Consider the following 27,102-nt stretch of genomic DNA (forward strand, 5'->3'; position numbering starts at 1 on the left):
ATAATATATCTTGACTCGAAGTATTTGGCTAAAAAAAAATTAATAGTACAGTGATAAAAAAAATATCTCTCACCTCCTAATATTTTAAGAGGTTTAAGTTAGGGTCTGTTTGGTTGAAAAAAAAGAAAGTGCGAAACAATGGAAATACAACAATCGATGAACTAACTTAGACTAAAATCTAGGATAAATTCATTTTTTGAGTTTTACCTCCTTTCCACTTTCATTCCAACCAAAGGAGCATTTTTTTTTTTCTTCCTTTCTTCCCTTTCCGCCTAGACTGGATACCATTCCCTCTTCTTAAATTTTTCTTGTCATTTTTTTTTATATAATCTCTCCATTTTTAGGGAATTTTTTAATTTATATTGAGTCAAAAAAGGGTTTTTTTTATAGCGTCAAACAAGGATTTAATTTAAGTGTAACTATTTCCATCAATACATTATTTTGACTTTTATCATATTTAATTTAAAAAAATAAATTCTCCTATACTTTGAGTTCGGTCAAATATTTGTACTTCAACGAAATTTTATCTAAAATTTGAATTACTCATACAATTAAAAGTCATGTGGTTGATTTGAATTCGGGTGAAAACGAGCAATCAAGCAATATTGACATTCCTTCAAAAAAAAAAAAAAACAATATTGACATTCTCGGTTCATCTAGGTCATACATACAAATTTAAATTTATTATAAATTAAATGAATATAAAAATATAATAAGATGTTAAATAATTATATGATGGATATAAATAATATAATTTATTAAATTATTAATATAAAAATATAATATGATATTAAAACAAATTATGTAGATATAAATAATATAAATAAATTTAGAATATTTACTTATAAATTATTTAATACCAGAATAAAACTTGAAAAAAAATTCTAGCCACCGGACTATTTGACAAAAAAAATAACTTGAAATTTTTTTTTTATAAAAGTTTAATGCAAAAAAATAATTAACAGACAACAAATGAGAGAATCCAAGCCGTTGAAAATGGAAGTCCACGCAAACAACAAATGCATCGTGTTACACCGAAGCCCTCCCTACCACTCTCCATGTTTCGTAAAACCCTGGGAGCTGAAATGAAGGCTTAAGCAAGTCGCATTTCTCAAATCTACCGAGTTCACCCGGAAGCGACACCTGAGTCATAACTCGCTCCAAATTCACATTGAACCATGCAAGCGGTGTCAAACGCTCGCCGAATCTCTCGGCTCTTACAATCTCCGATTTTCCTCTCATCTCATCTTCGAACCACCGAACAATCGTTTCTCAAAGGGCTCGCACATCGTAATTACAGTTCTGAAGTTGATAATGTCGAAGCAACTCCAACAGGTTCTGCAATCATTCGTTTAACTGTAAATTACTTTTTTGAATTTCAATTTTGTGATTTTTGTGACGTTTATTGATTTGTAATATTGTTGAATTTTTGAATGTAGAAGCTGTGAAAGATCTTTATGATAAAATGCTTGAATCTGTAAAGGTTAAACGATCCATGCCTCCAAATGCTTGGTTATGGTCAATGATTTCTAATTGTAAACACCATCACGATATTAGTCTTCTCTTTGATATTTTGCAGAATCTTCGCAGATTTGTTAGTTTCTATTCTTTTTCCCCTTCAACTTCTTTCTGTTCAGTTATCTATTTATTTATTGATTCAAATTCGTTGATATGGTGGTGAATTTAATTAAATTTTTGTGAGCAGAGGCTGTCGAATCTTCGCATACATGATGATTTTAACTGCAATCTCTGTCGTGAAGTTACTAAAGCATGTGTTCATGCTGGAGCCCTCGATTTCGGTATGCTTTATTTGTCTGTCGTGTTTGGATAAACAACTTATTTTGCAGTTTATAAGATAAGCACTTATGTATAAGCATTTTCTATAACACGAGATAAAATAAAGGCAAACTGTTTTTGTATAATCTATAAGCTGTTTTCATTATCCTTCCTGGAGAGTTTATAGAAATAAGCTGAAAACAACTTATGAACATGTCATAAGCTGTTTGCATATATGCTATCTGAAACAATGTTGCACCTGTTTATGCGAGTAGATAGTAGATAAATATGCCAATCCAAACAGGCCCTGATATTTATAAATTTGTGCTATTTCATTTGTGAAATTTGAAGGTTATTTGGTCTTAATGTGTGAGCAGGAAAGAAGGCTTTATGGAAGCATAATGTCTATGGATTGGCACCGAGTGTTGCATCTGCACACCATATATTGGTATTGTTGGATATACTAATGTTGTAATTTCTTTGATGTTGTCTCATGTTTGCAATTGATAAGTTACTGTTAATTTATTGCAGAATTATGCTAAGAACAACAATGATACTAATCTATTGGTGGAAGTAATGAAACTTTTAAAGAGAAATGATTTACCATTGCAACCTGGCACAGCAGATATAGTTTTCGGGTATGCTGATGTTTTAGCATTTTCATTACTTTGTTTTGGAGTACATAGGCTCTTCTTTGAATGAGTACTCTTTAAAGTTTGAATATGGTGTTTACCTCTAAAAGCAGTTGCTGAACTTTTTATTTATTTAATTTAATTGTTCTTCCCTTTGTCACTGGCTGGCATGCACTCGTTTTAAAATCCTGCTTTGTTGTTAGTCTCCTAAAACTCTATTTGATCGTATGAAGGAAATTTGGTGGCTCTTTGTGTGTAAGGTTACAAGTCTACAATACAGATAGTTTGGTTGATATTTTTAGCTTGCAAAATGCTTATAAGCATTCTAATTAACATTTATTTGGTACCCAAAAAACTCATTGAATCTGAAAATAAAGCAAATCATGATTTTAAAATGTGAAGAATTTAGCCTTTTTTTTGTGCATCTAAAGGCTGATTGTGGTATTGTCTAACACTTAACAAATCATGACTCTCACTTTTTCTTGTTATGTTGCTTTCGTTCTCTTCTGTATATCTTTCTGACCTGTTACCTGGGTGATCATTTGCAGCATTTGTTACAATACAGATGAATGGGAGTTGATTAATAAGTATGCAAAAAGGTTTGTCAAGGCTGGTGTAAAATTACGACAAACCTCATTTGAAACATGGATGAAATTTGCTGCCAAAAGAGGTGCACATAGTTTGACTTTTCTTTTTGACTTGATGTCTTTTGTCTTCCTAATTTTGTAAGCTTTTATTGAACTTTAACAGCTGTTTGTCAAAGTGGATTCCTATATTGAACGCAAGCTATCAATAAAATTGCTGAGATGATAAATTGCCTAGTTTTTACTGGCTTTGATTTTCTTTCCTTCTAAACTTGCATCTTTCCCAATGTTGGCAACCTGTTTTTTTTATCAGTTTTTTGGAAATTGAAAGAAGCCCAAAGTAGAGACTAAACCCACATGCAAGGTTATAATTTCATATAAAAAAATAAAAATCAGAGTCCTGAATTTGGTTACACTGTTGATTATTTTATTTAATGGGGGGCTGTTGCATTTGCACCATTCTGGCACAAATTTTCATCAATGTATGCCCTTTTGTTAGCCCTGGTTGAAACTCAGAATTTGAAAATTTTAAATAAGTGATTCTTTATACAGTTATTTAGTGGCCACAGAATGAAGGTTCTAACTTTGTTTATCGATCTGGAATATATATCATGGGTTTAAACAAATTATTTGCACTCTTCCACTTTTGACTGGGGAGTCATGCTAAGGAAAGGTTACTTTCTGATGAATATGTTTGACTTGCTCTGTAGTCTATCCGTATCTTGTTTTAAATAGATTGGCTCAACTATATTAATATCCTCTTCAAGAATTTGATGGCAATGAATACATGTAGTATCATATGATTTCAAGATCATGATATAAATGATTTTCTGGGCTTTCTAAAATTGTTTTGGCTTATGGCGAACCAATCATCCATGCCTTCTTTTTCTTTAAAATTGTTTTGGTTTATGGCGAACCAATCTTTCATGCCTTCTTTTTCTTATTTGTAGGCGACACCGAGTCATTATGGAAAATTGAAAAGTTGCGATCTGATTCAATGAAGCAGCACACTTTGGCAACTGGGTTCTCATGTGCCAAGGTAGAAAATCCATCCACACCATTGTTTGATCTGACAATTAATTTGGTTGGAATATAATGCAGTTATGAAGCTTATGTGCTTTGTGTGTAATAGCTTATTGTGTGATATCTCTGAGTTTTGCTTAATAGACAACATACTCTCTGGAACAAATGTTCCACATAATTATTTTGCTTTTTTGACATGTTTGTATTCTTCAATCCATTTTCTAAAAAGAGCCAAGTTGTATTCTTCAATATTAATACACATCATATAAGTTCTTAATGCTGATATTTTTTTTTTCAACTTACCAGTTGCTGGATTATGTTGCATCACATCTACTTTGATAGCAAGTCTAAGCTTGTTTTTATGATTTTGTAGGGTCTTCTGTTGGAACGTAAACCTAGTGATGCTGTTGCCATCATTCAAGTTCTAAATCAGGTATTGAGTGTAGATATAAAACAGAGCGAGATAAAATCATTAGGTTATACCCTGCAAAGATTGGTTAAAGTACAAATCAGTTTATATAAGAAAAATTGTGAAGTTGTGGCAAAAATTAAAGCTATTTGAATAGAAAACTTAAGATTCAAACAAGTTCCACAATATGATGATGAAGAAATTATAATTATATCATGGAATTTTTTTGTGAGAATATTTTTTCCATTATGATATGATTATATGAGTGACTGTTAGCAAACTGAGTAGAAGGTCATATTTGTCTTTGGATAGTCTTATTTAACGCTTTGTTTGATTGATTTAACTGTTGCTAGACTTTGTCTGATGCCAAAAAGTCAGGCATGAAGGGTGAACTTCAGAAACTTGTATCTGAGTGGCCTTTGGAAGTTCTTAAGCACAAAAATGATGATGAAAGAAAGGTATACTATCTCAGTTGTGAACAAATTTCAGATTTGTTATTTTAGTTCAATTGTGTCTCTGTAAGACAAGTAACATGCTTTTTCCGCTTTACTGACAGACATTGGCAGACTCGTTGAAATCTGATATCCTTGCAATGGTTACTGAATTACTGGACACGGGACTTGAGGCTAATATAAGTTTGGAAGACCTAAACAGAATAGAAGAGGTTGCACAATAGCACGAGTTCAGAATTTGAGTATTCTTGTTTGAGTAGACCTTTATCAAGATGCTTCATAGCCGTAGATAACAAGTCTCTGATCATAGCAAATGTTGATTACTTCATGGAAATTAATTATTATTTTTTTGCTTCTATTCTGACTATTTCTTATTGTATGTGCCCCCAAGTGCTCAAGGTTTTGGTAGCATATTGGTGGCACTTGGCATGATTTTCAAGAACTGAAATATAGATGTAGGTATGTTGGAACAAAAACAATATGGGAATGTGCTTCCAGTCCTCTACTATGAGGTGTAAGCAATTCATTTCTACAAATACAAGTGAGGATGCAATCTATGCCTTGTAACCTCTTTGGTTTTATGTAACCCTAAAAAACTATTTGTAATGTTTTTTCATGAACTCCACAATATAACTTAAAAATAATGACTTATATGTTTGTACCAGCAAAAAAACAAGGTTATACTAACTTATATTTTATTTTTGACAGTAACTTGTACGTAAATTATATAGAGTTTATCTTTATTCTATCTTTGATTATAGAAATAATTTGTACATTAAGTCATAATAAACACTCAACTTATTTACCCAAGCAATTCCCTTTCCCAAATTAGGTAATATTAGCTAATGACATACACAAGCAAATACAAACTTGAGGAGACGGAAAATAGGTAGTTAGTTACAGTCTTGCACCGAAAGGGATAACCCATTGAAAGAGACTTGCGACTATTTTCAGAAAAAGGATCTCACTTATAGTTCTGTGATAATTACGTGGGGCTTATCACCTATGGAATAGGGAATGGGTTAAAAAAGTGATTAATGAATGACTTAAATTTTTGTCTTTAGTCCTTCTAAATATACTAATTTTTTTATTTTGATCCCTAGAAAATTTATCAAATCTTTTTTGGAAGAAATATGCCTTTAGCTTCTACTGTTTTACTTACAGGACTCAAATTTTTTCACACATAAAACTTGAAAGCATATTCACTGTCCCAAATTTGCTGCATTTTATGTAAAAAAAATTGCAATACTAAGTAAATATAATTAGAAGGAAAAATGAAGAACAACATCTTCAATTACTGATTGGTACAATGAAGTTGCATTCTTCTTTACCTAACCAACTTGGATACCTTCTTCTTTCTTTGGTAAAAAGAAATCAAAATTGGTCTCCCAATTCTCGACAAAGTAGAATCAAAACCATAAAAACACACACAGAATAAAGTACATTGTTCTAATTAATTTGCTACTTTTGCTCATAACATTCATCAATATGAAAATGCATAAATGTATTACACTATATTATGTATACCATTATATGATCCATGCCACATGATGTGTCTCTCTACATCCGAGTATAACTATTTTAACCACATACATACATGGTTCTAATACTATCATAATCTCCATTTAAATTTCCTAAAGTAAATGAAAAAGTAATTATTCATTAATCCAATCTACAAACTCATAATTTCTCTCTTAATCTTCTCAATAGTAGCACTATTACCACTTTGAACCAAAGCTGTGATCGCCAAGATCAAAATCCCATCATTAACAGAAACATTAGCAGCTAAAATCTCAGATTGATTGTTGAAAAACACCTTCAAAATCAGAGTAATCAAACCAGGTTTAGCCACAGATTCAATTCCAAAAAAAGCTACATTGTTAGAAACAGTAACAGATACAGAGCAATTCCTATTACGACACGGAATCAACAAACTCCCTTGAATCACCGGTATCTTGATCAATTCCTTCAGATCCTCCAACATTTTCTTCTTCTTTTCAAGTTCCTTAATGTATTCAATTGTTTCAGTTATAATCGCTTCCTTTGTAGCCTATAAACACAAAAAACAAAAACCCATTTCAGATGCAAAAATTCAAACAATAAAAGAGAAATAGAATGAATGAATTTGGAGAAAATAAGGAATGAGATTAACATTGGGAAGAAGAGTAGGGACAGTGGTGTTAAGGTGAGTGAACATTTGATTCAATTTCTTCCTTCTTTCACGTTCTGTGTTAAGAGTTTCTTCGCTTTTTGTTGCAGTAGCACCACGTTTTCTGTTACTCATTTCAGTATTATTCTTGTTAGTGTAAACTTCCATATGGGTGTTCATTCTCACAAATGATGGATCAATAACACATTCTTTGTTTATATACAAAACGGTTTTGCAATTTTCTCAAAGCGTGTGTGTGTGTGTGTGTGTGTGTGAGAGAGAGAGAGAGAGAGAGAGAGAGAGAGAGAGAGTAGTTAACTGAGGAAAAACTGTTAGGCTTGTGCCAAAAGAAACAGAACTTTTCCAATTTTTTGTTAATTTTTTTTCTTTCTTCTTTTAGTTATTTCAAACTCTCAAGTTTAATCTCAAAAGTTCAATAAGGAAGGAATAATCTCAAATCTATGAAAATTAGTCCAAGAATTGGCCGCCCTAGCTAAAGTGTGAGCAACCGAATTCACTTGTCTCATAATAAACTTAACTTCAAAGTTCACACATGATAGCATAACAAGAATAATTTCATTAACGATTGAAAAAAACTCTGAGTTGCCTCGTCGTTTGGTACGAATAGCATCAACCAACACTTGAAAGTCACTTTCAAATTGGACGCTTTCAAAACCTCTACTCTTAGCTTCATTCATAGCTTGCAGTAATGCCCATGCTTCGCCCTCCTCTGTTGATAAAGTCAGTTGCTGCCACTGAGTAATTCCAGCCATAAACTCACCAGAATTATTACGAAAACAAGCACCCATCGCGGTCCTACCTACACCGACAAAAAATGCTGCATCTACATTGCACTTTAACCATCCTATACGAGGCTTTTCCCACAGATTGATGCTGACAAGCGGAACATCATGATCATCGTTACCTCGCAACTTATGGACTGCAAACCACTCGTTCCAATGATCAAACGCAGCCCGACCAATTTGGATTGGACTTCTAACATTATCATTCCAAACTTTATCATTCTGGTTATGCCATATACTCCATAACAGCGTAGCCACTCTACCTACAGTGGCGTAATCCTCATTCCGACACAAGGCAAACACTCTATCTGCCGCACTACCTTGCTGACAAACTGCGGAACTCAAGACAGATGACAGTCCAGCTGCTTGCCAACTGGATTGTGCAGAAACGCAGGACACCATAGTTTAATCTGTTGTTTGTTGCGTAAAAAAAAGTTTAATTAGTATTATGCACCAATACCATTCCATAGTTCTGGTATAATATAATGTACATTGGCCCAATTAAGATATATTTTTGTTTGGTTAATGTCATTAAAAAATATATAAGAGCCCGAATTTTTACTGTTAATGATTGCACAGATTTTACGTAATCAGGAGATTTATGATTATTGAATTGCGATTAAATAGTCTAAATTTTAAGTTCGTTGATTTTAAGAAATAAAATTAAAATTTACTCATCTTTTCTATCGTTTAATCTTAATCGAATGACCATGAATCTTCTAACCGTGTAAATATCTCATGTAACTTTAATATTATGAATTTTATATGAGGGTGTTAATTGAAAAGTTGAAAACTAACCCAAAATGGTTGCATTTTGTGTTGAAATGGTTTGTAGTGGGGAATTGAATAGATTCTAATAATGGCCATGTGAATGTGATACAATCGTGTGTGTAAGAGAAAAAGGAGCTGCCACTAAATAACCGTCTTGTTTTCAGCACAAGGAATAACTTGGACCCCACACAATCATATAGCTGCTATAGGGTGACAACGGTTATGATCTTATTAGGAAGTTGGTTACATAGCGATTATCTTCCATCTATATAAATTATGAACCCATTCAAGCCTAATTCACTAACCCTAATTCACCCAAATCTAATACCAAACCTAATAACCCATTTTTCCAAACTTTTTTCCAAACCTAATACCAAACCTAATTCTAACCCTATAATACAAAACATAATTCTTTTTTTTTTGGTAAAGATACAAAACATAATTCTAATCCTACTCACAATATACCCCTCTTTTCTAAAAATTCTATTTATCAGAAGACCTGCAAATTTCACTGTATCAGAAGACCTGCAAATTTCTTTCATTAATACTCAAACCCATGCAATCTTCCATGTGTCTTCTATGAAAGATTTTTATCTGTATCTTCCATGCAACATTCCATCTGTCCAACATGCACTTCTTAAGTATATCCATGTTTCTCTATAAATACCACCAATTTACTCATCTACCTATCATCAACAAATCAACAAATTTCTCTTTACACAAAAATGGCTATATGCAGGCCATGTTTCTCTATAAATCCTCCATAAAAAATTCATCTATATTTTCATGTATCTTCTTCACCAGAGAACAAAAATCCCTACATCTCTTCATCTCACTTTTTTTTTTCTCTAATATCTAGTATGGAATTAAAACCTTTCTCCCTCAATCCTTGATGGATTGCAACCACACCCAAGCAATTTCTTTCCCCTCTCAGTTACATTTTTCATATTATTTTCAAAGCTATGAATTTGATTTATGGTGGAAGATGCTAAATATATGTTATAGACATTTTTGTGTTGATGGAAGTAGAGGAGTGGAAGTAGACATTTTTGTTGCATCTAAGTTGATAGGTGAGAATTTTTTGTTGCCACCTCTTCACCTTAACTTTTTTTTTTTGTAATTTTTTTTCTCTAATTTCTGGAACTCTATGTTTGTCTCATGTATTTCCTTAATCTATTTTTTCTTTTTTGGTTAATTACAAAGGAGTTTGGTACTCTCTAAACTGAAAGGTAAATCATGGTTTCAATTATGCTTTAAATCTATTTGTTTTTGTTTCTTATTCCTTTGATTATGCAGTAAAAGATGATCATTATTATTTAATTTTTTTCTTCTTTTTTCCTCAGTTGTTCTCTATTTTCTCAGATTTATAATCTCTGCTGCCCACATCTTTATTTATCACAACTCAAAGGAACAAATTTTTCTCATGTTAGTCGGTAGTCGTGTATAAAACACGAGTAAAGAAGAAGTTTTTGAAGATACAAGTACTTCCATCATATTATCCATGTTTGTTTTACTTTTATGTTTTCTTTTTCATTCATCTTACGCAACTATTATGATTTTTTTTATATGGTTTCAATTATTATTATTATTGTCCCAATTGATTAATGAATGAATGGCAGGGGTGTTTACAACTGAGATAGATGCAGAACAAGGGATGTGGAACCAAACATTCTCATCAAGCAATCTAAACCAAACAACAACATTATATATTTTGTATTTTGCTGTCTTTGTCTTTTTAGCTGGAAAAAATTTTGTTCTAAAAAAAAAAGTGTAATGCTATTTTGTAGGGATAATTATTAACAAAAATATTTTATGGAAAGCAATCAAAGCGCATGCAACTACTAGCATCAAATATCTTATGGAGACCAAAATTTTAATTTTTTTTTCCATAAAATATTTGTTGTCTTTCCAGCTAAAAAGTTTTATTATATTTATTCCCATTCAATTTAATAAAGCAACAAGTTGACATTGTTCCTTTTGTTCTCAGGAGAAGAATTTTTGAAGATACAGGTACTTCCATCATATTTTCCATGTTTGTTTGTTTACTTTTGTGTTTTGTTTTACTGCATTTCATGTAGAAAACTCATCTTATGCAACTATTATATATGATTTATTTATTTTTATATGGTTTCAATTATTATTATTGTCCCAATAAAACAAAACAAAACCTTAATTTGGTTTGTGTTGATTAATGAATGACAGGGTGTTTACAACAGAGATAAATGCAGAATAAGGGATGTGGAACCAAACATTCTCATAAAGAAGCTTGCAACCTAAACCAAACAATAACAATATATTTTGTATTTTGTTGTCTTTGTAGTTAAGTAAAAAAACGTATTTGTAGGGATAATTATTCCTAATTTTACTAAACATTCCTATTTTTACTCTCTCTTATTTAATCCATTTGTTTTCCTTCTCTCTCTAACTAAGCAAAAAAAAAAAGAAGTGCATTCAATGCTATTTTGTAGGAAATTATTCCTAATTTTACTCAACACTCCTATTAAACACTAATTTAGTTCTTAACTCTAATTTAATTGGGTAGAATTTATTGTCGTATTTGTTGGAGGAATTTGAATTTCTAATAGTATGTCCCCATCCTAAAAAATAGTAAAAATACTCCTCTTTTTTTTTTTGGTAGAGAAGTAAAAATACTCCTCTAACAAACTCATAATTCTCAAAAGAGAAAAATCTATAATATTTAAAATTCATAACCAAACTTATACGTAAATAATATACTCCTACATAGCACTAAAATAAAATAAAATTAGAGAGTAGTCATGTTATAAGTTTATTAATTCATGTTATAAATTAGAGAGTAGATTTTAGTGCTATAATTAGAGTGTATCACTAAACTTAAATGGGTTTATAATTATCGCTAAAGAATTTTAATAATTTTTTTACATATATTATGTTTTATTTTTCTAAATCTAATCTATTCTTTGTACCAAAAAAAAGAATTTTGTTATTCATCTCTATCATATTTATTGCAATGAATAGTGGAAACTGAACAACTTCAACATGCAGCCAAATAATATTTAAAATCTATTTTTTTATTCCATAGTAAAAGATGATCATCATTTGTACCAAAAATAATTAATTATAAATGATAATTACTGTATTATTTAAGCTTTAATTTTTTTCATCACATCTTTGCTGTATTTGTGGCTAAAAAACAATTGTTATATTTATTCGCTTTCAACTTAATCAAGTAATGGCCACCTATACACTAAATTATGAACCCATCCAAGCCTAATTCACTAACCCTAATTCACCCAAATCTAATACCAAACCTAATAACCCATTTTTCCAAACCTTTTTCCAAACCTAATACCAAACCTAATTCTAACCCTATAATACAAAACATAATTCTTTTTTTTTTTTTTGGTAAAGATACAAAACATAATTCTAATCCTACTCACAATATATCCCTCTTTTCTAAAAATTCTATTTATCAGAAGACCTGCAAATTTCACTGTATCAGAAGACCTGCAAATTCCTTTCATTAATACTCAAACCCATGCAATCTTCCATGTGTCTTCTATGAAAGATTTTTATCTGTATCTTCCATGCAACATTCCATCTGTCCAACATGCACTTCTTAAGTATATCCATGTTTCTCTATAAATACCACCAATTTACTCATCTACCTATCATCAACAAATTAACAAATTTCTCTTTACACAAAAATGGCTATATGCAGGCCATGTTTCTCTATAAATCCTCCATAAAAAATTCATCTATATTTTCATGTATCTTCTTCACCAGAGAACAAAAATCCCTACATCTCTTCATCTCATCTTTTTTTTTTCTCTAATATCTAGTATGGAATTAAAACCTTTCTCCCTCAATCCTTGATGGATTGCAACCACACCCAAGCAATTTCTTTCCCCTCTCAGTTACATTTTTCATATTATTTTCAAAGCTATGAATTTGATTTATCGTGGAAGATGCTAACTATATGTTATAGACATTTTTGTGTTGATGGAAGTAGAGGAGTGGAAGTAGACATTTTTGTTGCATCTAAGTTGATAGGTGAGAATTTTTTGTTGCCACCTCTTCACCTTAACTTTTTTTTTTTTGTAATTTTTTTTCTCTAATTTCTGGAACTCTATGTTTGTCTCATGTATTTCCTTAATGTATTTTTTCTTTTTTGGTTAATTACAAAGGAGTTTGGTACTCTCTAAACTGAAAGGTAAATCATGGTTTCAATTATGCTTTAAATCTATTTGTTTTTGTTTCTTATTCCTTTGATTATGGAGTAAAAGATGATCATTATTATTTAATTTTTTTCTTCTTATTTCCTCAGTTGTTCTCTATTTTCTCAGATTTATAATCTCTGCTGCCCACAACTTTATTTATCACAACTCAAAGGAACAAATTTTTCTCATGTTAGCTAGTCGGTAGTTGTGTATAAAACACGAGTAAAGAAGAAGTTTTTGAAGATACAGGTACTTCCATCATATTATCCATGTTTGTTTTACTTTTATGTTTTCTTTTTCATTCATCTTACGCAACTATTATGATTTTTTTTTATATGGTTTCAATTATTATTATTATTGTCCCAATTGATTAATGAATGAATGGCAGGGGTGTTTACAACTGAGATAGATGCAGAACAAGAGATGTGGAACCAAACATTCTCGTCAAGCAATCTAAACCAAACAATAACAATATATATTTTGTATTTTGCTGTCTTTGTCTTTTTAGCTGGAAACAATTTTGTTCTGGAAAAAAAAGTGTAATGCTATTTTGTAGGGATAATTATTAACAAAAATATTTTATGGAAAGCAATCAAAGCGCATGCAACTACTAGCATCAAATATCTTATGGAGACCAAAATTTTAATTTTTTTTTTCATAAAATATTTGTTGTCTTTCCAGCTAAAAAGTTTTATTATATTTATTCCCATTCAATTTAATAAAGCAACAAGTTGACATTGTTCCTTTTGTTCTCAGGAGAAGAATTTTTGAAGATACAGGTACTTCCATCATATTTTCCATGTTTGTTTGTTTACTTTTGTGTTTTGTTTTGTTTTACTGCATTTCATGTAGAAAACTCATCTTATGCAACTATTATATATGATTTATTTATTTTTATATGGTTTCAATTATTATTATTGTCCCAATAAAACAAAACAAAACCTTAATTTGGTTTGTGTTGATTAATGAATGACAGAGTGTTTACAACAGAGATAAATGCAGAATAAGGGATGTGGAACCAAACATTCTCATCAAGAAGCTTGCAACCTAAACCAAACAATAACAATATATTTTGTATTTTGTTGTCTTTGTAGTTAAGTAAAAAAACTTATTTGTAAGGATAATTATTCCTAATTTTACTAAACATTCCTATTTTTACTCTCTCTTATTTAATCCATTTGTTTTCCTTCTCTCTCTAACTAAGCAAAAAAAAAAAAAAAGAAGTGCATTCAATGCTATTTTGTAGGAAATTATTCCTAATTTTTCTCAACACTCCTATTAAACACTAATTTAGTTCTTAACTCTAATTTAATTGGGTAGAATTTATTGTCGTATTTGTTGGAGGAATTTGAATTTCTAATAGTATGTACCCATCCTAAAAAATAGTAAAAATACTCCTCTTTTTTTTTTGGTAGAGAAGTAAAAATACTCCTCTAACAAACTCATAATTCTCAAAAGAGAAAAATCTATAATATTTAAACTTCATAACCAAACTTATACGTAAATAATATACTCCTACATAGCACTAAAATAAAATAAAATTAGAGAGTAGTCATGTTATAAGTTTATTAATTCATGTTATAAATTAGAGAGTAGATTTTAGTGCTATAATTAGTGTGTATCACTAAACTTAAATGGGTTTATAATTATCGCTAAAGAATTTTAATAATTTTTTTACATATATTATGTTTTATTTTCCTAAATCTAATCTATTCTTTGTACCAAAAAAAAGAATTTTGTTATTCATCTCTATCATATTTATTGCAATGAATAGTGGAAACTGAACAACTTCAACATGCAGTCAAATAATATTTAAAATTTATTTTTTTATTCCATAGTAAAAGATGATCATCATTTGTACCAAAAATAATTAATTATAAATGATAATTACTGTATTATTTAAGCTTTAATTTTTTTCATCACATCTTTGCTGTATTTGTGGCTAAAAAACAATTGTTATATTTATTCTCTTTCAACTTAATCAAGTAATGGCCACCTATACACTAAATTATGAACTCATCCAAGCCTAATTCACTAACCCTAATTCACCCAAATCTAATACCAAACCTAATAACCCATTTTTCCAAACCTAATTCTAACCCTATAATACAAAACATAATTCTTTTTTTTTTTTTGGTAAAGATACAAAACATAATTCTAATCCTACTCACAATATATCCCTCTTTTCTAAAAATTCTATTTATCAGAAGACCTGCAAATTTCACTGTATCAGAAGACCTGCAAATTCCTTTCACTAATACTCAAACCCATGCAATCTTCCATGTGTCTTCTATGAAAGATTTTTATCTGTACCTTCCATGCAACATTTCATCTGTCTAACATGCACTTCTTAAGTATATCCATGTTTCTCTATAAATACCACCAATTTACTCATCTACCTATCATCAACAAATCAACAAATTTCTCTTTACACAAAAATGGCTATATGCAGGCCATGTTTCTCTATAAATCCTCCATAAAAAATTCATCTATATTTTCATGTATCTTCTTCACTAGAGAACAAAAATCCCTACATCTCTTCATCTCACCTTTTTTTTTCTTCTCTAATATCTAGTATGGAATTAAAACCTTTCTCCCTCAATCCTTGATGGATTGCAACCACACCCAAGCAATTTCTTTCCCCTCTCAGTTACATTTTTCATATTATTTTCAAAGCTATGAATTTGATTTATGGTGGAAGATGCTAAATATATGTTATAGACATTTTTGTGTTGATGGAAGTAGAGGAGTGGAAGTAGACATTTTTGTTGCATCTAAGTTGATAGGTGAGAATTTTTTGTTGCCACCTCTTCACCTTAACTTTTTTTTTTTTGTAATTTTTTTTCTCTAATTTCTGGAACTCTATGTTTGTCTCATGTATTTCCTTAATGTATTTTTTCTTTTTTGGTTAATTACAAAGGAGTTTGGTACTCTCTAAACTGAAAGGTAAATCATGGTTTCAATTATGCTTTAAATCTATTTGTTTTTGTTTCTTATTCCTTTGATTATGGAGTAAAAGATGATCATTATTATTTAATTTTTTTCTTCTTTTTTCCTCAGTTGTTCTCTATTTTCTCAGATTTATAATCTCTGCTGCCCACAACTTTATTTATCACAACTCAAAGGAACAAATTTTTCTCATGTTAGCTAGTCGGTAGTTGTGTATAAAACACGAGTAAAGAAGAAGTTTTTGAAGATACAGGTACTTCCATCATATTATCCATGTTTGTTTTACTTTTATGTTTTCTTTTTCATTCATCTTACGCAACTATTATGATTTTTTTTATATGGTTTCAATTATTATTATTATTGTCCCAATTGATTAATGAATGAATGGCAGGGGTGTTTACAACTGAGATAGATGCAGAACAAGAGATGTGGAACCAAACATTCTCGTCAAGCAATCTAAACCAAACAATAACAATATATATTTTGTATTTTGCTGTCTTTGTCTTTTTAGCTGGAAACAATTTTGTTCTGGAAAAAAAAGTGTAATGCTATTTTGTAGGGATAATTATTAACAAAAATATTTTATGGAAAGCAATCAAAGCGCATGCAACTACTAGCATCAAATATCTTATGGAGACCAAAATTTTAATTTTTTTTTTCATAAAATATTTGTTGTCTTTCCAGCTAAAAAGTTTTATTATATTTATTCCCATTCAATTTAATAAAGCAACAAGTTGACATTGTTCCTTTTGTTCTCAGGAGAAGAATTTTTGAAGATACAGGTACTTCCATCATATTTTCCATGTTTGTTTGTTTACTTTTGTGTTTTGTTTTGTTTTACTGCATTTCATGTAGAAAACTCATCTTATGCAACTATTATATATGATTTATTTATTTTTATATGGTTTCAATTATTATTATTGTCCCAATAAAACAAAACAAAACCTTAATTTGGTTTGTGTTGATTAATGAATGACAGAGTGTTTACAACAGAGATAAATGCAGAATAAGGGATGTGGAACCAAACATTCTCATCAAGAAGCTTGCAACCTAAACCAAACAATAACAATATATTTTGTATTTTGTTGTCTTTGTAGTTAAGTAAAAAAACGTATTTGTAGGGATAATTATTCCTAATTTTACTAAACATTCCTATTTTTACCCTCTCTTTTTTAATCCATGAAGTGCATTCAATGCTATTTTGTAGGAAATTATTCCTAATTTTACTCAACACTCCTATTAAACACTAATTTAGTTCTTAACTCTAATTTAATTGGGTAGAATTTATTGTCGTATTTGTTGGAGGAATTTGAATTTCTAATAGTATGTCCCCATCCTAAAAAATACTCCTCTTTTTTTTTTTTTGGTAGAGAAGTAAAAATACTCCTCTAACAAACAAATAATTCTCAAAAGAGAAAAATCTATAATATTTAAACTTCATAACCAAACTTATACGTAAATAATATACTCCTACATAGCACTAAAATAAAATAAAATTAGAGAGTAGTCATGTTATAAGTTTATTAATTCATGTTATAAATTAGAGAGTAGATTTTAGTGCTATAATTAGAGTGTATCACTAAACTTAAATGGGTTTATAATTATCGCTAAAGAATTTTAATAATTTTTTTACATATATTATGTTTTATTTTCCTAAATCTAATCTATTCTTTGTACCAAAAAAAAGAATTTTGTTATTCATCTCTATCATATTTATTGCAATGAATAGTGGAAACTGAACAACTTCAACATGCAGCCAAATAATATTTAAAATCTATTTTTTTATTCCATAGTAAAAGATGATCATCATTTGTACCAAAAATAATTAATTATAAATGATAATTACTGTATTATTTAAGCTTTAATTTTTTTCATCACATCTTTGTTGTATTTGTGGCTAAAAAACAATTGTTATATTTATTCTCTTTCAACTTAATCAAGTAATGGCCACCTATACACTAAATTATGAACTCATCCAAGTCTAATTCACTAACCCTAATTCACCCAAATCTAATACCAAACCTAATAACCCATTTTTCCAAACCTTTTTCCAAACCTTTTTCCAAACCTAATTCTAACCCTAAAATACAAAACATAATTCTTTTTTTTTTTTGGTAAAGATACAAAACATAATTCTAATCCTACTCACAATATACCCCTCCTTTCTAAAAATTCTATTTATCAGAAGACCTGCAAATTTCACTGTATCAGAAGACCTGCAAATTCCTTTCACTAATACTCAAACCCATGCAATCTTCCATGTGTCTTCTATGAAAGATTTTTATCTGTATCTTCCATGCAACATTCCATCTGTCCAACATGCACTTCTTAAGTATATCTATGTTTCTCTATAAATACCACCAATTTACTCATCTACCTATCATCAACAAATCAACAAATTTCTCTTTACACAAAAATGGCTATATGCAGGCCATGTTTCTCTATAAATCCTCCATAAAAAATTCATATGTATCTTCTTCACCAGACAACAAAAATCCCTACATCTCTTCATCTCACTTTTTTTTTTCTCTCTAATATCTAGTATGGAATTAAAACCTTTCTCCCTCAATCCTTGATGGATTGCAACCACACCCAAGCAATTTCTTTCCCCTCTCAGTTACATTTTTCATATTATTTTCAAAGCTATGAATTTGATTTATGGTGGAAGATGCTAAGTATATGTTATAGACATTTTTGTGTTGATGGAAGTAGAGGAGTGGAAGTAGACATTTTTGTTGCATCTAAGTTGATAGGTGAGAATTTTTTGTTGCCACCTCTTCACCTTAACTTTTTTTTTTGTAATTTTTTTTCTCTAATTTCTGGAACTCTATGTTTGTCTCATGTATTTCCTTAATCTATTTTTTCTTTTTTGGTTAATTACAAAGGAGTTTGGTACTCTCTAAACTGAAAGGTAAATCATGGTTTCAATTATGCTTTAAATCTATTTGTTTTTGTTTCTTATTCCTTTGATTATGCAGTAAAAGATGATCATTATTATTTAATTTTTTTCTTCTTTTTTCCTCAGTTGTTCTCTATTTTCTCAGATTTATAATCTCTGCTGCCCACATCTTTATTTATCACAACTCAAAGGAACAAATTTTTCTCATGTTAGTCGGTAGTTGTGTATAAAACACGAGTAAAGAAGAAGTTTTTAAAGATACAGGTACTTCCATCATATTATCCATGTTTGTTTTACTTTTATGTTTTCTTTTTCATTCATCTTACGCAACTATTATGATTTTTTTTTATATGGTTTCAATTATTATTATTATTGTCCCAATTGATTAATGAATGAATGGCAGGGGTGTTTACAACTGAGATAGATGCAGAACAAGGGATGTGGAACCAAACATTCTCATCAAGCAATCTAAACCAAACAATAACAATATATATTTTGTATTTTGCTGTCTTTGTCTTTTTAGCTGGAAAAAATTTTGTTCTAAAAAAAAAAAAGTGTAATGCTATTTTGTAGGGATAATTATTAACAAAAATATTTTATGGAAAGCAATCAAAGCCCAAAATTTTAATTTTTTTTTTCATAAAATATTTGTTGTCTTTCCAGCTAAAAAGTTTTATTATATTTATTCCCATTCAATTTAATAAAGCAACAAGTTGACATTGTTCCTTTTGTTCTCAGGAGAAGAATTTTTGAAGATTCAGGTACTTCCATCATATTTTCCATGTTTGTTTGTTTACTTTTGTGTTTTGTTTTACTGCATTTCATGTAGAAAACTCATCTTATGCAACTATTATATATGATTTATTTATTTTTATATGGTTTCAATTATTATTATTGTCCCAATAAAACAAAACAAAACCTTAATTTGGTTTGTGTTGATTAATGAATGACAGGGTGTTTACAACAGAGATAAATGCAGAATAAGGGATGTGGAACCAAACATTCTCATCAAGAAGCTTGCAACCTAAACCAAACAATAACAATATATTTTGTATTTTGTTGTCTTTGTAGTTAAGTAAAAAAACGTATTTGTAGGGATAATTATTCCTAATTTTACTAAACATTCCTATTTTTACTCTCTCTTATTTAATCCATTTGTTTTCCTTCTCTCACTAACTAAGCAAAAAATAAAAAGTGCATTCAATGCTATTTTGTAGGAAATTATTCCTAATTTTACTCAACACTCCTATTAAACACTAATTTAGTTCTTAACTCTAATTTAATTGGGTAGAATTTATTGTCGTATTTGTTGGAGGAATTTGAATTTCTAATAGTATGTCCCTATCCTAAAAAATAGTAAAAATACTCCTCTTTTTTTTTTTTTTTGGTAGAGAAGTAAAAATACTCCTCTAACAAACAAATAATTCTCAAAAGAGAAAAATCTATAATATTTAAACTTCATAACCAAACTTATACGTAAATAATATACTCCTACATAGCACTAAAATAAAATAAGTTTATTAATTCATGTTATAAATTAGAGAGTAGATTTTAGTGCTATAATTAGAGTGTATCACTAAACTTAAATGGGTTTATAATTATCGCTAAAGAATTTTAATAATTTTTTTACATATATTATGTTTTATTTTCCTAAATCTAATCTATTCTTTGTACCAAAAAAAAGAATTTTGTTATTCATCTCTATCATATTTATTGCAATGAATAGTGGAAACTGAACAACTTCAACATGCAGCCAAATAATATTTAAAATCTATTTTTTTATTCCATAGTAAAAGATGATCATCATTTGTACCAAAAATAATTAATTATAAATGATAATTACTGTATTATTTAAGCTTTAATTTTTTTCATCACATCTTTGTTGTATTTGTGGCTAAAAAACAATTGTTATATTTATTCTCTTTCAACTTAATCAAGTAATGGCCACCTATACACTAAATTATGAACTCATCCAAGCCTAATTCACTAACCCTAATGTTGGAACAAAATTGATTTAAAATGTTTGCCCCTAAATCTATAAAGGTTTTGATGATAACAAAGTATTAATTAACAATTGGAAGGACTAAAAATTTATTTTAAGTGCGCAGATATAAGCATCATATAAGCTCTGAGTGAAGTTCAGAGGATGTGAATTCAGAAGTTCACAAGCGCTCAGAAGATGTTGGACTTCAGAAGTTACAACATTCAGAGGATGAAGTCTTCAGAACTTCTTGACTGACTACAAGCTTCATCAACCTCTGAAGAACTCTTTGAAAGCTGTGAAGATTCCCTTTGCTAGTCAACTCTTCTACCAATGAAGAAAAGGACCCTTCAAGCCTGATTAGTTCAGCTACTCTCGTTTTGTCTGTCCTACTTGAGAACGTGGGTCTTCAGTTTTGTTAGCTGAATAAGGAAAGTCCACTCTGCAGTAGTCAAAGTACCTGAAACTCTTTCTTAGTTTTGGATACAACCAAACTGCATCAAGACAGACTGCTTGAAGACAAAAGATTATCAACTCCAACGGTTCTTTTTGCAACGACTCTTTTCTGGTGATATATATATACTAGAAGGATAAGCTGCAACATATATACAATTATCAAGAATTGAACGTGCGCTGAACAAACTCTGAACTTTGTGTATACAAGCTCTGAACCTCTCATCAAGTGTTTTTGCACTTTAGTCAAATACTCTGTACTAATTGTATTTGCTCTCTTTAGGTTCATTTAAGAGCATTTGTATATTTTTATATACTTTACTATTACTTGAGGAAACTTAAGCTTGTGTGCTTAAGTGTGAAGTCTTAAGCTTGTGTGCTTAAGCATTGTTGAGAAGTCTCTTGCTTGTGTGCTTGAGCAGGTGTAATCTTGTGTGATTATAGTGAAATCCCTTGGAAGTGCAAGGGGACTGGACTACTCTCGTTTTGTGAGAGGAACCAGTATAAATTGCTTGTGTGATTTTTTCTCTCTCTCTCTATCTTGCTCTTGTTTGTGTTATTTATCCGCTGCTAACGTAGTTGAGTTAAGATCTTGAAAAGGTTTTAACTTGGCTAAAACACAATTCAACCCCCCCTTCTTGTGTTTTCACACCTTCAATTGGTATCTAGAGCTCTGGTCTGTTACTTTCACTTAACAGTGAGACAGTAAAGATCTTGTGAGAACACTATGTCTGGAGGAGACGATAGTAGCACTAGAACAACCGGTGAACCCGGTGAGGCCAGTGGAGCTGGTGGTGGTCCTAGAAATGCTTTTGGTTTTGACTACTTGAGTAATGAATCACATGAACATAGTGGCAATAGAAAAGCCCCTATATTCAATGGTGATGCATCATTATTTGAGTGGTGGAAGGAAAGACTGTATAGCAATATTACTGCTATTGATCATGAGTTGTGGGATTTGGTTGAGCTGGGAGTAACTTTTGAAAACTTAAATGAACATGGAAGATTGTCCATTGAGCATAGAAAGTTACTCACACCAGCTAATTTAAAAACCTACACTAAGCATCATAGAGTAAAGGACATTGTTGTTGGTGCTATTAGACATGAGGATTATGTCAGAATAGAAAACAAGTCTACTGCTAAATCTATCTTTGATTCTATGTGTGCTACCTATGATGGTAATGAAAAGGTTCAAGAGGCTAAAGCTAGTCTTTTGATAAGACAATATGAACTATTCACTATGCAACAAGATGAAAACATTGAGACTATGTTTACAAGGTTTCAGATCCTTGTATCTGGTCTTAAAGCTCTTAAGAGAAGTTATTCCACCTATGACCATGTTCAGAAGATTCTGAGAAGTCTTCCTATTGCTTGGAGACCCAAAGTCACTGCAATAGAGGAAGCTCAAAATCTCAAGACTCTGAGTCTTGAAGCTCTGATAAGCAATCTCAGAAGCCATGAGATGGTTCTGGATGCTGACTCAGAAACTAAGAAGAAGTCCAAGTCAGTGGCTTTACAGTCAACTAGGACTACTTCTAAGGCTCTTAAGACTCAGCTTCTTGATATTGAAGAAGAATCTTCTGCTGATGGTCAAGAGGATGAGATGAATGAGGATGAGTTTGCTTTATTCACCAAGTTTCAGCAATGGAACAGATTTAACAAAAGAAATTTCAGAGGTAACAGCTCCAGAAATTTTGTCAGCAAAAAGGATGATCAGAAGAACTGCTTCAACTGTAAGAAGCCAGGACACTTTATTGCTGATTGTCCAGAAATGTCTGCTAAAGACAAAAGCAAAAGATACAGCTCAAAGAAGCAACAATTCAAGAGTAAATTGAGAAAGAGTCTGATGGCTACCTTTGAAGAGCTATCATCTGAGGAAGAAGTTGAGGAAGAAGAAGAGGCAAATCTAGCCCTGATGGCTTCAACTGACTCAGATATAGATTCAGACGATGAATCAGAATCAGATTCAGAAGTAACTGATGAGGTATTTTCTGACTGCTCTAAATCTCAACTTATAACTGCACTTAACAAGGTCATTGAGAAACATCTCAGAGTGTTAAGTAAACAAAAAGTTTTACAAGAAAAGCTTAACACTCTGACTGAACAAGCAGAACATTTTCAAGGTCTTTATCAAGAAACTCTGAATAGAGTAAATGACTTTGAAAAGGGTTGTGCTGTTTGTCACAAACCTATTGATGAGCAGGAAATAGCTCTTCAACAGTTTGTGCATCTCAACCTTGGGAAGAGCAAAGCTGCTAATAGAATTTATAATGTCTTGAGACATAGAGGAGAAGGACTTGGCTATGAATATGGTAGAACATATTCAAAGCTGAAGACCTTTGCCAAAAAGGTTGGAAAATCTTGGGTTTATTATGTTGTTCCACCAAGTGCAGAGGGAAAGAATCCTGGTATTGTTGAAAATGACAATGATGATCTGAGTGATTTAGAAGCTGACAGCTCAGAGGAACCTAGTTCCTCAGGATCTGGAAAGAAAAGTTCAGAAGATAGAAGTTGTTCAGAACCTGAGAATATTAGTTCAGAAGTTCTGAAAGCTTCAACATCTGAGACTTCAAATTCTGGATTCAAAGGAACTTCAGTACCTGAAGCTAGTCAATCTAAAAGATCAGAAGTTTTTAAAAGAAAAAATTGTAAATCTCAGATAGAGTACAGGACTCAGATTATTTATGATTCTAGAGTCAGTAGATATAATCAATCAAGACATGGGATTGGTGATAAATACAAACCATGGAATCATAAACAATCCAAATCCTGGAATAACAACAGATTTCAAAAGAAAAGGTTTCAAAAAGGTTATTATTCCAAACCAAGATCTTTCTCCAACACTAGACAACATAATAAGCATTTGTGGACTAACAAGCGTGGACCCAGAAGATGGGTACCAAAAGCTGAAATTATGTACCATTCAGATTTACCAACTAGGAAAGGATATGTCCTACCTAGTGTGTGGAAACAAGTCTTATGCAAGGGAAGAAGGGCTTATGTCCTAGACCAATGGCTGACAAGTTCTCAAGTTAACAATCAGAACTTTATAAATGAAGAGGAAGAATACTGGGATGACTTTATCATTAACCTTGATGAAGAGTTCTATCGCAATGATTAAAGTTGTTTCTCATACAGCCTGCCACTCAAAGAAGTATCATGAAACATTCATGGTATTTGGATAGTGGATGTTCAAGGCATATGACTGGTGACAAACAACTATTTTCTAAGCTGACTATGAAAGAAGGAGGATCTGTTGGTTTTGGAGGTAATCAAAAAGGAAAGATAATAGGTACAGGTACAGTAGGTAATTCTTCCCTATCTATTAATGATGTTTGGTTAGTTGATGGACTTAAGCATAATCTATTGAGCATAAGTCAATTTTGCGACAATGGTTATGTAGTCATTTTTAATAAGGAATCATGTACTGTAACCAAACAATCTGATAATTCCATTATATTCAAGGGTCTTAGAAAGAACAATGTTTATAAAATTAATCTTTCTGATTTGAATGAACAAAAAGTGATGTGTCTTTTGACTTTGAGTGAAGAAAAATGGGTCTGGCATAAGAGGTTAGGCCATGCTAACTGGAGATTGATCTCTAAGCTCAGCAAGCTTGACCTTGTCAGAGGTTTACCAAAAATCAAATATCACTCAAACACACTTTGTGGTTCTTGTCAAAAAGGAAAAATTACAAAATCTTCTTTTAAACCTAAAAACATTGTTTCTACCTCAAGACCATTGGAACTTCTTCACATTGATCTTTTTGGGCCAGTTCACACTGCCTCTATCAATGGAAAGAAGTATGGATTAGTAATTGTTGATGATTACAGTAGATGGACTTGGGTAAAATTCCTAAGAACAAAAGATGAAGCTTATGATGAGTTTAGCATCTTCTGCAAACAAATTCAAAATGAAAAAGGCTACACTATTTTAAAAGTTAGAAGTGATCATGGTGGAGAATTTGAAAATGAACCTTTTGAAAACTTTTGTGAAAAATATGGCATTCTGCATGAATTCTCTTCTCCTAGAACTCCTCAACAAAATGGGGTTGTAGAAAGGAAGAATAGAACTCTGCAAGAAATGGCCAGAACCATGATGCATGAAACAAATGTAGCAAAGTTTTTATGGGCAGAAGCTGTAAACACAGCATGTTATGTTCAAAATAGAATCTATATCAGATCTAAATTGAACAAAACTGCTTATGAATTGTTCAAAGGAAGAAAACCTGATATTTCTTATTTTCATCAGTTTGGATGTACGTGTTACATCTTAAATAACAAAGTCCATCTAAAGAAATTTGATGCTAGAGGTTATAAGGGTATCTTTATAGGATACTCTGAACGCTCAAAAGCATACAGACTGTATATTTCTGAAACACACACTGTGGAAGAAAGTATGCATGTCAAATTTGATGACAAAGAGCCTGACCAAGTGTCAGAGCTTGTGGAAGGTTTGTCTAGATTTCAGGTATCAGAGGATCAATATTCAGATATTCCAAACTACTCAGAACATCCATTCTCTGAAGAACCTCTGAACATAACAGTTCCTACAGACTCTGAACAACAAAGAACTGAAGCAACTGCTGAACCTGATGTTGGTGAGTCTGAAGATGATGAGCCCCCAAGAAATACCTTCAAATACAAATCATCACATCCAGAGGAACTGATATTAGGCAACAAGGATAGTCCAAGGAAGACAAGATCTCAACTGAGAAATGAGGAATCATTAGTTGGTCTTATCTCAATGATGGAACCTTCAAAGATTGATGAAGCTCTGAAAGATGATGCTTGGATTGTAGCAATGCAAGAAGAGCTGAATCAATTTCAAAGGAATGATGTATGGACTCTAGTGCCTAAACCTTCACACAAGAACATTATTGGAACAAAATGGGTATTCAGAAACAAGCTGAATGAACAAGGTGAAGTGGTAAGAAACAAGGCTAGATTGGTTGCACAAGGTTATAGTCAACAAGAGGGGATTGACTATACTGAAACCTTTGCACCAGTTGCTAGACTTGAAGCAATCAGGTTACTTCTATCTTATGCTGTTAATCATGGAATAACCTTGTATCAGATGGATGTTAAAAGTGCCTTCTTAAATGGTTTTATTTCTGAAGAAGTGTATGTTAAGCAACCTCCTGGTTTTGAAGATGTCTCAAACCCAGAACATGTTTTTAAATTGAAGAAATCACTGTATGGTCTGAAACAAGCTCCAAGAGCTTGGTATGATAGACCCAGTAATTTTCTTCTTGAAAAGGGTTTTGAAAAAGGAAAGGTTGACTGCACACTCTTTAGAAAAACAACCAAAGAAGACATCTTAATCATTCAAATTTATGTTGATGATATTATTTTTGGTTCAACTAATGCTTCCTTGTGCAAGAATTTTTCTAAGATAATGCAGGATGAATTTGAAATGAGCATGATGGGAGAATTGAAATTCTTTCTTGGAATTCAAATCAATCAGAAGAAGGAAGGAACTTATGTTCATCAATCAAAATATACCAAGGAACTTCTGAAGAAGTTCAATCTAGATGACTGCAAAATAATGAACACTCCTATGCATTCAACTACCAACATGAGCAAGTCAGATGATGAAGGAAAAGTAGATCAAAAGGTCTACAGAGGTATGATTGGTTCCTTACTCTATCTGACAGCCTCTAGACCAGATATTTTATTCAGTGTTTGCTTATGTGCAAGATTCCAGTCAGATCCAAGAGAATCTCATCTTACTGCTGTAAAGAGAATCTTTAGGTATCTGAAAGGAACAACTAATCTTGGACTTCTCTATAAGAAATCCAATGATTATGTGCTAAATGGATTCTGTGATGCTGACTATGCTGGAGATAAAATTGAAAGAAAATCCACAAGTGGCAATTGTCAATTTGTTGGTGAAAACCTTATCTCCTGGGCTAGTAAGAGACAAACTACTATAGCTTTGTCTACAGCAGAAGCAGAATACATTTCAGCAGCTAAGTGTTGCACACAACTACTCTGGTTAAAATATCAGTTAGAAGATTATC

The 27,102-nt window shown here is 31.2% G+C and overlaps 3 protein-coding genes and 4 long non-coding RNA genes across 7 annotated transcripts; 5 read left to right on the forward strand and 2 right to left on the reverse strand.

Moving 5' to 3' along the window:
- The first annotated feature begins 1,021 nt into the window (after nucleotides 1-1,021).
- LOC123924010 lies at nucleotides 1,022-5,527 on the forward strand. The gene is made up of 10 exons (XM_045976769.1): nucleotides 1,022-1,335; nucleotides 1,440-1,594; nucleotides 1,706-1,799; nucleotides 2,154-2,224; nucleotides 2,308-2,414; nucleotides 2,957-3,078; nucleotides 3,943-4,031; nucleotides 4,389-4,448; nucleotides 4,778-4,882; nucleotides 4,981-5,527. Exons 1-10 carry the CDS (start codon nucleotides 1,179-1,181, stop codon nucleotides 5,098-5,100), a joined length of 1,080 nt encoding a protein of 359 aa, XP_045832725.1. The 5' UTR covers nucleotides 1,022-1,178; the 3' UTR covers nucleotides 5,101-5,527.
- A 793-nt stretch (nucleotides 5,528-6,320) lies between these two features.
- LOC123924582 (anthocyanin regulatory Lc protein-like) lies at nucleotides 6,321-7,365 on the reverse strand. The gene is made up of 2 exons (XM_045977529.1): nucleotides 7,029-7,365; nucleotides 6,321-6,926 (listed from the first exon to the last, which is right to left on the reverse strand). Exons 1-2 carry the CDS (start codon nucleotides 7,203-7,205, stop codon nucleotides 6,549-6,551), a joined length of 555 nt encoding a protein of 184 aa, XP_045833485.1. The 5' UTR covers nucleotides 7,206-7,365; the 3' UTR covers nucleotides 6,321-6,548.
- Nucleotides 7,366-7,444: 79 nt separating this feature from the next.
- Nucleotides 7,445-8,230, reverse strand: LOC123922673. The gene is made up of 2 exons (XM_045975369.1): nucleotides 7,702-8,230; nucleotides 7,445-7,449 (listed from the first exon to the last, which is right to left on the reverse strand). The coding sequence occupies exons 1-2, from the start codon at nucleotides 8,228-8,230 to the stop codon at nucleotides 7,445-7,447; spliced, it is 534 nt and encodes a 177-aa protein (XP_045831325.1).
- Nucleotides 8,231-9,309: 1,079 nt separating this feature from the next.
- On the forward strand, nucleotides 9,310-10,998 carry LOC123923585. Its single transcript, XR_006814426.1, has 4 exons — nucleotides 9,310-9,669; nucleotides 9,803-9,828; nucleotides 9,962-10,609; nucleotides 10,802-10,998. It is a non-coding gene; the product is annotated as an uncharacterized LOC123923585 (long non-coding RNA).
- A 1,253-nt stretch (nucleotides 10,999-12,251) lies between these two features.
- On the forward strand, nucleotides 12,252-13,207 carry LOC123924393. Its single transcript, XR_006814679.1, has 3 exons — nucleotides 12,252-12,631; nucleotides 12,766-12,791; nucleotides 12,925-13,207. It is a non-coding gene; the product is annotated as an uncharacterized LOC123924393 (long non-coding RNA).
- A 1,988-nt stretch (nucleotides 13,208-15,195) lies between these two features.
- LOC123923613 lies at nucleotides 15,196-16,161 on the forward strand. Its single transcript, XR_006814434.1, has 3 exons — nucleotides 15,196-15,584; nucleotides 15,719-15,744; nucleotides 15,878-16,161. It is a non-coding gene; the product is annotated as an uncharacterized LOC123923613 (long non-coding RNA).
- Nucleotides 16,162-18,244: 2,083 nt separating this feature from the next.
- LOC123924051 lies at nucleotides 18,245-18,890 on the forward strand. Its single transcript, XR_006814569.1, has 3 exons — nucleotides 18,245-18,500; nucleotides 18,633-18,658; nucleotides 18,792-18,890. It is a non-coding gene; the product is annotated as an uncharacterized LOC123924051 (long non-coding RNA).
- The last annotated feature ends 8,212 nt before the right edge of the window (nucleotides 18,891-27,102 follow it).

This window comes from Trifolium pratense, linkage group LG4, assembly GCF_020283565.1.
Source record: "Trifolium pratense cultivar HEN17-A07 linkage group LG4, ARS_RC_1.1, whole genome shotgun sequence".
Taxonomy (NCBI): domain Eukaryota; kingdom Viridiplantae; phylum Streptophyta; class Magnoliopsida; order Fabales; family Fabaceae; genus Trifolium; species Trifolium pratense.